This window comes from Channa argus, chromosome 11 (genome assembly GCF_033026475.1).
Source record: "Channa argus isolate prfri chromosome 11, Channa argus male v1.0, whole genome shotgun sequence".
Taxonomy (NCBI): domain Eukaryota; kingdom Metazoa; phylum Chordata; class Actinopteri; order Anabantiformes; family Channidae; genus Channa; species Channa argus.
This window is the reverse complement of record NC_090207.1, coordinates 6,811,415-6,820,792: the sequence shown is the minus strand read 5'-3', so window position 1 is coordinate 6,820,792 and position 9,378 is coordinate 6,811,415. Positions and strand designations below refer to the sequence as shown.

Sequence of the window (9,378 nt, the reverse complement as noted above, 5' to 3'; positions counted from 1 at the left end):
CCTCAATTGTGGACAAGGGCCCTGAATTTAACAAAGGGATTATACTGATTCAGTGCTCTGAATGAGCTTTTTGTCTTATAAATAATACGGTTCTCATATTAACTGTTAATGTGTCAAAGTGTAGAGATCACTCATCTTAGCAGCTTCCAAATACTCAGAAATATAAGATAGAATGAATTTCCACTAGCAGGACATTCTGTAAAGCTCAGTAGAGCAGGAGCAACATGTACAGACAGTTGAAAAATCCTAATGAATACTCAGTCAGCAGACTTTTTGGGAACACTGCCAGAAATAGCTCAAGCCCTTAAGCAAAACTGATGAGCGGAATCAAAGACCAAAACATCATTGAATGAGGACATTTACAGAACAAAGACACAGTTTGCATTATCTCCTGTTGTGACATAAATATCGTCAAAAGAATCATGATATGGTAATTAGAGGGAGTGTCATTCATGACAAACCTGCAGTTTTGTTGTATTCATACTTTTAGGAGGTCATTTAACTGTTGAAATGGTAGCTACACCTTTCACTGCATGTCCTAAATATATCCACATAAGGACAAATAAAGTAATTTAATTTACCAATTTTTGGAAGAAAAACATCTTTCTGTCCATTTTTAGCCTATAAAATGTCACAGACCAATATAGGGAGGTTTGGCCTTTCTTTTTCAAACTTTGTATCTCTGCTACTGCTTTATAGAGGTTTTTTAATAAGAATATTCAGCTTATCAGCTTCTCTACAAAAATCATACTTTATTCTATAAAATATGAAATACACTGTAAAACTCAAGAAATCCAATGTTATATTATGCTAGGAGTATAAAATTGTAACTCTCAGGTTTAAGAATTGAGAACCATCGAATATTTGGTATTTCTATTTGAATTTTCAATTGTTGCAGCTACTGACTTTAAATACTTTTGGCATGCTTGATCTATATTTATCATATTTTATAGAGCAGCAGAGTTCCAAGACTTACAGTAAGTATTGGGTAAGTGTACATACAGAAGATTTCTAATACTGGGAACCAATGCTTATTATTATTTCTCACACCTTGAGTTTAACTCAAAATCTAACGTAGGAAAAACATAGACCACAACATAAAAAACAAGGTGCTGTATTATCCCACCAGACCAAAACAGTAATATAGAAAAATGGTATTAAAAATATAAAAGATTAGGGGAAAAGTATTAAACTAGCTCTTTCATTCCAATAAATACTGTAATAAAAGAGAGTGTGAAAGGAGAGAGTCAATCTCAACAGTTGCTATGGTAAGTTTGAGCATAAAATAGAATCTTTAGATGTTTTGGTTGCTACAGTTGCTGAAACATGGATTGACATAAAGCTTTAGTGTGTGCAAAGTACTAACAATGGTAGACAAAGGGAATAACCACCATCACTGTGCAATAATGTTAAACAGAAAAAATTACTCTGATGCCGGCCACAGGTGGAATGACAAACACAGTTGTCCAGGTAATGCGAGTATCTCACCTGTTCAATAAGACAATCCGAACCAAATGACTCCAATCAGAGCCTGTGTTCTTTTGTCTAGGAAACTCATCCTGAGATTCAGATATGGGTTTGTTCAGCTGGCTATGGGAGCATCATCAGCTTTTAATGCATCAGTGTTTTTCACTTCCATTTGCGTTTTTGTTTTATTTTCTTGCTATATGGGGATATCTGAACTTGACGTACAGGTATGTAATTACAAATCCACTGACTGATTTTATTATGTACTAAACTACATTTTAAAACCAAAATGTCCAGTAACTTTTAAGTATATTAGAGGGCCCTCATTCGCTGGGATCCTGAATATTTAAACATGGGTCATGTGTTTCAGTGAATCCATTGATTGAGATTTGAATTTTAGCACAATTTGTTTGATTTGTAAATGTGTCAGTTTATAATAATGAGTATCAGGAATTTGAGGCACGAGCAGAACCATACTATTTTTTAAAGTACTTATAATACTGCAGATCATTTTTCAACAGTATTTTCAGTAATTTAATGTAAATTTCATAGTTATTCGTTAGTATTTTATTTATCTCATTATATTTGTCGGTAAAAGCACTGCTTAATAGTTGCACTAGTTCCAATAGTGGAACTGCATGTAATTCTTATTAACTTTATTGACTTTATTAATTGTCAAAATCATGAGTCAGCTAACCAGCACATCACAGCTTTGGCTGTCAACATGAATTTCTGCCTACAGGTACCTCTTTCTTTCTGTTGGAGGATGTGTCCTGGCAGTTGTCACAATGGGCATCTATAGCTTGCTGTTGGTCATCTCCAGCTTTGTCTTTGTGATACTCCTTTGCTCCATGGACCCCAGCCGTATCCACGCCTGGGCTTTTAGTATCCAGATGTTGTGGCTAACCTTCTGGCACCTCCTTATACAGTACAGGGAATACTATCTGAATGAGCCTGTCAGTATCAGGTATGTGTTGTAATACTCTGTATTTTCCTCATTGTCAACAAATCCCACAAAAACAATTAAAACCAAAAATGAACTGCTTCTATAACCATCACCTAGTATATTTTATTCCTGTGTGGCACAGAGCAAAAACTGGTAAAAGCCCATCGGTCACTCGACTTGGGTATTATTTTCTTTTGGGTACAATTTACATGTAGTTTATTGTCTTCAATCCCACATACGTCTTCCTGCTGCTGTAAAGTACACCCTTAAAATGCACAATTTACATCTTTTTGCAAAATGTTCAGGGCCCAGGTTGTTTCATTTTTTGGTCTTATTATTTTAAATATGAAGAGTCATATCTCATGAACTGAGAAAGAGAGAAGCGCTTAAGCTAAGTTGGAAAAATGGAAAAGTTGGAAAATGTTGTTTTTTTAATGGGATTTATGGACAGTAACAAAAAGCAGAATATTGTCCTTATCCAGTAAGATGCATAGTAAGAAAAATATAAAACAGTACAGAAATTAAAGTGGTTATTTTCCACCAACCCAAAGCTTTCAACCACATTCACATGATTCTCATCAGAATACAGAATACTGAGGGGACCTATGATTCAGAGGACCTCTGAGGAATAAATGTTGGATTAGTGGTATTTATTTTATGTTTTTAGCCAGAGTGAATGAAAAAATTGGATGAGAAGTCCCAGTCTGACTAAAAGGACTAATAAATAACCAAAGTACCACGTCTTGTACTTGCAGATTGTTTTTGGCCGTGTCCTCTTTGATGCTGCTCACTCAGAGAATCACCTCCGTCTCCATGGACCTCCAGGAGAACACAGTTGTGTTATCATTTAATGCTTCATCCAAAAGAAAGGCATGTGTGACACTTCTCCCTTTCATTAGCTACATACTCAATTTCACCACATTGCTTGGTGGCCCCTTGTGTTCCTACAGTCAATTTGTGTCCCAAATGGAAAGAATCAACCTCAAACCTCCACCCAGTCCACTGGCGTTGGTATGCCTAAAACTGATACAGGTGATATCGCTGGAGCTGGTAAAGCAATGCCTCATTTATGTTATCAAACAAAACACATCTGATTCATCTTCGTCTGCTGTTCTCTGTGCCATCCTGTGGGTGTGGACTCTTGCAGTGGTTTTGAGGATCCAATATTACTCTCATTGGAAGATCAGTGAATGCCTCAGTAATGCAGCTGGCCTGGGCTTTTGGAAAAATTCATCAGGAGACTCCTCAGACTTGAGTGGACTATCAGATGGAGATTTTTGGATCACTGAGTCATCAAGTCGTATATCAGAGTTTGCCCGTCGGTGGAATGCCACCACCGCTACTTGGCTGCGTAGACTGGTTTTTATAAGGTGTAAACGGTTCCCATTGTTTATGACATTTGGTTTTTCATTGTGGTGGCATGGTTTACACTTAGGTCACTTTGTAGGGTTTCTGACCTGGGCAGCAACTGTGAAAGCAGACTACTATATACATAGGTACTTGCACCCAAAACTTTCTTCACCATGGAGGAAGCAGCTGTACACTTGTTTATGTTGGATAAATACTCAAATGATTGTTACTTGTCTTGTTATATCTGTAGAATTACGAAATATATCCGGCTTGAGACTTTTGTTTGTTACATATATTGGTCTGTTTCCACTTGGTAATATCATTCTACTAGTTATCTTAATAAACACGGTTGGCTAAGGCCATGTGAACACATTCCTAAATGTGCACAATGTTGAAGAGGGTTTGTGGATCATTCGCTTTAATGCACTGCTTCAGCTTAGCTGTAGTCTTAAGTTACCCCAAGACAGGGTTGCCTAAGTTCACCCCACACGCCCTTTGATTTGGTCGGTCATAGCATTAGGATTGTCAATCTTGTGTAACTATAGCACATACTCAGAATTATTGTTATATTTACCACAGTGATGTTAAGCTTCGCTTCTTTATCACGTTTGTTCAAAAGGGTCATGCTTATTCATAGAGGAAATTTACATGAAAATATGACCATATTTAGCCAATATGAAAAGGTTGGTCATTAAACGATAAAAATGGACTCTCACATTTAGCCATTACATTTAACTTTGAAAGCTGCCAATCTCTGCGAGTACTCAGGGGAAACTGTAGGGTTTGGTCTCAATGGGCCCTCCCTTCCCTCATATGCAGAAAACACAGAGGTAGTTTCAAGTAAACAAGTTGACTCAAGGTGAGTGTAGAATGTGTGTCCTGTAACCCAGTGAACCATGAAGAAAGTTAACCTAATGACCCAAACATTTTTCTTAGTAGTTAAGAACACAAAACATTGCTAAAGCTCCCAAGACTTACAGTAAATTCATCAAATGGAAATGTATCAGAATGCCTCCAGTGGTAAAATCTTTCGGCAGGTCTTTATGGATTTTTTTAAATTGACAACTGTAAAAGAATAGACATTTATCCAATGACTTTATTATGTGGCTTAAAGGTCCACAGCTTACACAGCATGCCTTTTTGCCTCTTAAAAATCAACCAACACTCTGCAAAGATGTAGTGCACGATTTGCTATAATTGTAATAAAATAGGCTGTGCACTGATTATCCCACTTATCTGGATTCGTCCTCGTTTTGCAGCAAGGTCTCTCTTCTTTCTTTCCACAAATTGCCAGCAACAATGCCTAAAAATAACAACAGCCCAAGGTTTCTGTTTGAGACAAATTTCTTCCAGCAGTCTTCTGCTTTGTTGATGTCCAATGTATAAATCTAAAACAGAAGAGAATAAATGAAACATGAATGGCATTCATTTCTCCACTTGGCTTGTAACTGATTTATTGAGTAATGAAAACTTTCTGTCGACTGTAACTACACTGCACAATACTACAGTGTGTTCCTTACCTGATGTGTTAGATGAATGGCTACTGTGGACAGTACAGCGTAATAAGGGAGAGTCTGTTCAGCATTGACACCAGCTATAACCAGTCCTGACATCATGGCCACCATGAAGCCACTTAGCCAAGGCTTGGTTTGCTCCTGGAACCTCAGTGCAGTAGATTTTACTCCTATTTTTAAGTCATCTTTCCTGTCCTTATCATCAGAGAAAGATCAAACAAAGATACTCATTTAGTCCAGAATCCTAAGGGTCTCTGGCCTCTGACATCATCATGTAAATATATCTTGGCCCATATTTAAGAAGCAGAAACTCAGCTTCACCTGATGTGCATATATTGTGTCGTATATCAACGTCCACATCACCCCAGAGAAATACAGGGGGAGGCACACAGACCAATCACAGGAGCCTTTCACAGCTGACCAGCCAAGCAGTGCTCCCCAGTTAAAGGTGAGCCCTAAACAGAAGGACCAGATAAAATATGATACTTAAGGCCAGTTTTTTTTTTGCTGTTTTAGAGAAACATCAGATGTAGAGTGGGATATGTTTATACACTAGTAATATATGTACTGTACCCAACACCAACTGTGGCCAATAAGTGATCCTCTTCATCAGCGGGTACGTGACAACAAGAGATAATGAAGCTGCACCCAAAGCAATGCTGTGAGAAAGAATAAACCGTAAGTCACACACATAAAAACTCTGCATTAGGTATTACTTTTGTCGGCAGTTTTACATATGCCTTGCCGTTGAACATTATCACTGTTCATTTTAATTGATAAAATCTTTTTTTTATCATATCTATAAATTCCAACTAATGAACAGTTTGAGACAGAGTTTGTATGAAGGTGTTTATATGAACACTGAAATAAGTTTGTCTAGCTGTAATTGTTCCTTGGACTGCTGAAGCATTATACTAGCTTCTATAAATTTTGGGAAACATTTTGCATGGCAGGAGGATGTGAATTTCATCCTCCATCCCTAACATGGAAAACCATTGGAAAAGGGTCTCTTTGTACCCAGTATGGGGAAGAGGAAGGACAATGCCACTACTATTTATGTGTAGGGCAACATGTTTCTAATATAATTTATGATTGACAATTTATGATTGACAATCTCGCTAGTGTTCATGTGTAAAATGACAACTGTTTTAATGCACACGAGAACATGTGTGAACTTGGTTTTAATTACCAAAAATTACTATTTTCTGTCATGGGTTGCATCCGGAAGTATTAAACACCCAAACAGGGCAACAGTACCTAATTTTTTATTATTGGAAAGGCAAAATAAAATAATGTAAAATAAAGTCCAAAGACTGTTTTTGTCTGACCAGTGAACTTGGTTATTTGTTTCTTTTTCCTGCAGGTATTCTGAAACCGGTATAGATCTACTTTTAAACATGAGGATCCCTGTGTACCTGTAATAATTGAGACACAAGAGGATCCCAAGGGCAAGAGAGAGCTGCCCTCCCAGAAAGATAAGTGCCTGCATTTGAGAAATGTCCCCAGAGGCAATCGGTCGAGTAGCTGTCCTGGACACCTGCACAAAAACATCACTTTCAATCATAAATTATATTAGAAACATGTAGTCCTTGCTGTGATATAGTGGAATGTAGAAAGTGTTATTTTTTGTCACTGTGTGGCTGGAGGTGATGAAGATAAACACAAGGCACAGCTACAATATTCTGTATACTATTAGCATTCTGTGTATTATGGCTTTGAAAAATATGTGCTTCAATTATTTCTACAGAAGGCAGATGATAAATTGGAAATGATAAGAGAAAGCATAAAATAAGAACTAACCTATACAATTAGCAGAAACAATTCGCAATAATCTTCCCTTCATAAAAGTGGAAAAGTATTACATTACAAAAAACTAAATTATAAAGTATAAAGTATGGGTATGTAATAATAATAATTATTTCATATACCTTTTTGTCAAAGTCCTTATCCCACATGTCATTAATGGTGCAGCCTGCTCCCCTCATCAGCAGAGCACCTGTGCCAAACAAAGTGAGCATGCCCAGATCTGGGAGGCATCCAGGATCAGCAGCAAGCGCAATGCTCCATGTACAAGGTAGGTAAAGCAGCCATGTCCCTGTAATAATACACAGACACAACAAGAGATTAGCATAAAGAAAGTAGCTTCCATCAAACTACTAAACATTAGGTACCAGACTTTCCATTTAAGCTTAGGGAAATGCAATTAGTGTTGCTGTACACCAATCAGATATGAGAGTAGAAATCATTGTTTACATTTTAGTCATGTTTAAAGTTTGACTTTTAGCTTCAGACATAAAAGTCACATTCATCAATAGTTAACCTGGTGCTCAGAATATCACATAAGAATTTGAAAAGAATTATCTTGACAATTCTTTGACAAGTCGATTGTGGCCTTTCTGTGTGGAGTTTGCATGTTCTCCCTCCGCGACCCTAAACAGGATAAGTGGTTACATATAATGGATGGGTGGATGGTTTCTCATGAAAACTAGAAATGCTGTATTTTTACAGTTTCAAAAATACATATTAGGTCTTACATTATCAGATATTTCTGCTTTATCCTACAGCTAAAGAGAAAAAAAAACAATTCCACATTTTTCCAAAACGTTGGGTTAACTATAAACAAAAACAGAGTTTTGTACAAACCAATAGGTTTGTCAAGCCTCATCAATCGGAGATATGGCTGGACAGGTGCTGGCACTGAATTCACGATCCTAGCAGCACTGAATGACCTTCTTCCATAGTGATGTGCTTCACGTTGTCTGAATGATGGTTGAATTGTGCTATAAAACCCTCTTCCCAACAATGTAGTCTGTGAGTGAGCACCACATTTAGTCCTTCTTCTTGCCTTGTGAAGGATGCAGCTTGACAGGGAGTCAAAGCACGGATAGCAAGGTCCGTAATGAGTCCTCCTCAGGACGTGCAGAGTTAACTCGTGGGTCAGCTTGGCTAAGAGCATTGTGTTTCTGAGTTCAGGCTGACATCTTTTTTCTCAACGTCACCCCTAAACACACAAACAGAAGTCGTTTGACAATGGCTTTTTTCACAGAACAGGACTCGTTTGCTTCAACAAGCATTTCTTTTGTGCTGCACTGAATAAGCTGCACAATGACAGCTGTTTATGATGTAGTGTGTGAATAACATTCTGTCTGTATCGGCTGGTGCAAGTAGAAATAAGTCAATTTATATTAGACTTAAGCCACGCAGACAACGGCACACACTAACACTACAGTCATGCACGTTTTAATTCAGTAACGTTACGTCTAACGTTTGCTAACGAATGAAATGTTAGGACAAACGAACCGTGGTGCCAACTTTACCTTAAGAATTAATTATTTCAATTTGTTTTTGTTTTTTTTTACCAACGTTAGCTAGTCGTAAACAAAATATAGTGTGGTGCAACAGTGAAACAAACTTACACTGTACGTTACAGCAGAGAAAGTACAAAGGTAAACAGTGGGTAGACGTGCTTTTCCCGTAATGGTGCATTCGGTATTGTTCCGTTAGAAACAACATTAGTGCTCGGAACCAATGTTGAACCTTGTTGACAACCCCGAGAAAAGAAAAGAAAAACTTTAAAACTGGAGCTATTGGTTTATTATTAAATTAATTTTAAAAATATTCAGCACCTGGTTTAATTTGGTTATCAGAAATCGCTGAAAACATGTTCAAGAAAACGTACCAAACATCTGATTGTTAATTATTTTTGTGTTTAGACGTTTAGTCTAAATGGTAAATTGACATAATATCCACCTACACAATCAATCATAAAAGTAAGTAGTTATTTGCAGGCCTATTTTACGTTTCTCCTAACACTCGCATTGGTACCTCAGTCATGTCCTTAACCCAATCTGTGACTTGTACTCACGTCGTACAGCAACATCTAGTGGCTACAAGTCTCAAAAGCAGCTTCAGCATTGGATGATAAATTTCTGTGGCAAAGCCTGGATGTATTTCCCCCAAAGAATATCCCAAGCAAATCGTTCTAGGTGTCACTGCAGTTACTGTAAAAGTGGCAAAACAGCTGGAAATTGGGGCACCACAGTCACAAACAGCGAAGAAACACCGGAGAGGAAAACATTGCACGGTTCTATGTAGGTGTTA

General features: G+C 37.5%; 2 protein-coding genes across 3 annotated transcripts; one reads left to right on the top strand and one right to left on the bottom strand.

The window, feature by feature from the left end:
- The first annotated feature begins 1,572 nt into the window (after positions 1-1,572).
- On the top strand, positions 1,573-4,866 carry mboat4 (membrane bound O-acyltransferase domain containing 4). The gene is made up of 3 exons (XM_067521329.1): positions 1,573-1,694; positions 2,210-2,434; positions 3,169-4,866. Exons 1-3 carry the CDS (start codon positions 1,573-1,575, stop codon positions 4,118-4,120), a joined length of 1,299 nt encoding a protein of 432 aa, XP_067377430.1. The 3' UTR covers positions 4,121-4,866.
- coq2 (coenzyme Q2 4-hydroxybenzoate polyprenyltransferase) lies at positions 4,842-8,837 on the bottom strand. 2 transcript variants are annotated; one of them, XM_067519893.1, is made up of 8 exons: positions 8,694-8,837; positions 7,921-8,278; positions 7,206-7,372; positions 6,693-6,814; positions 5,851-5,936; positions 5,599-5,732; positions 5,284-5,472; positions 4,842-5,151 (listed from the first exon to the last, which is right to left on the bottom strand). In XM_067519893.1, the coding sequence occupies exons 2-8, from the start codon at positions 8,231-8,233 to the stop codon at positions 4,996-4,998; spliced, it is 1,167 nt and encodes a 388-aa protein (XP_067375994.1). In that variant the 5' UTR covers positions 8,234-8,278; positions 8,694-8,837; the 3' UTR covers positions 4,842-4,995. The 2 variants fall into 2 exon arrangements, with proteins under 2 accessions (XP_067375994.1, XP_067375995.1); XM_067519894.1 differs by lacking the exon at positions 8,694-8,837 and adding an exon at positions 8,595-8,613.
- Between the last annotated feature and the right edge of the window lie 541 nt (positions 8,838-9,378).

Excerpts from the sequence above, each read along its gene's own strand:
- mboat4 (XM_067521329.1), top strand. The coding sequence starts at position 1,573 with ATGGGTTTGTTCAGCTGGCTATGGGAGCATCATCAGCTTTTAATGCAT. Across the intron at positions 1,695-2,209 it reads TATCTGAACTTGACGTACAG|GTACCTCTTTCTTTCTGTTG; the intron begins GTATGTAATTAC and ends TTCTGCCTACAG. Across the intron at positions 2,435-3,168 it reads AATGAGCCTGTCAGTATCAG|ATTGTTTTTGGCCGTGTCCT; the intron begins GTATGTGTTGTA and ends TTGTACTTGCAG.
- coq2 (XM_067519893.1), bottom strand. The coding sequence starts at position 8,233 with ATGCTCTTAGCCAAGCTGACCCACGAGTTAACTCTGCACGTCCTGAGG. Across the intron at positions 6,815-7,205 it reads ATAAGGACTTTGACAAAAAG|GTGTCCAGGACAGCTACTCG; the intron begins GTATATGAAATA and ends GTTTTTGTGCAG. Across the intron at positions 5,733-5,850 it reads TTGGCCACAGTTGGTGTTGG|GGCTCACCTTTAACTGGGGA; the intron begins GTACAGTACATA and ends CCTTCTGTTTAG.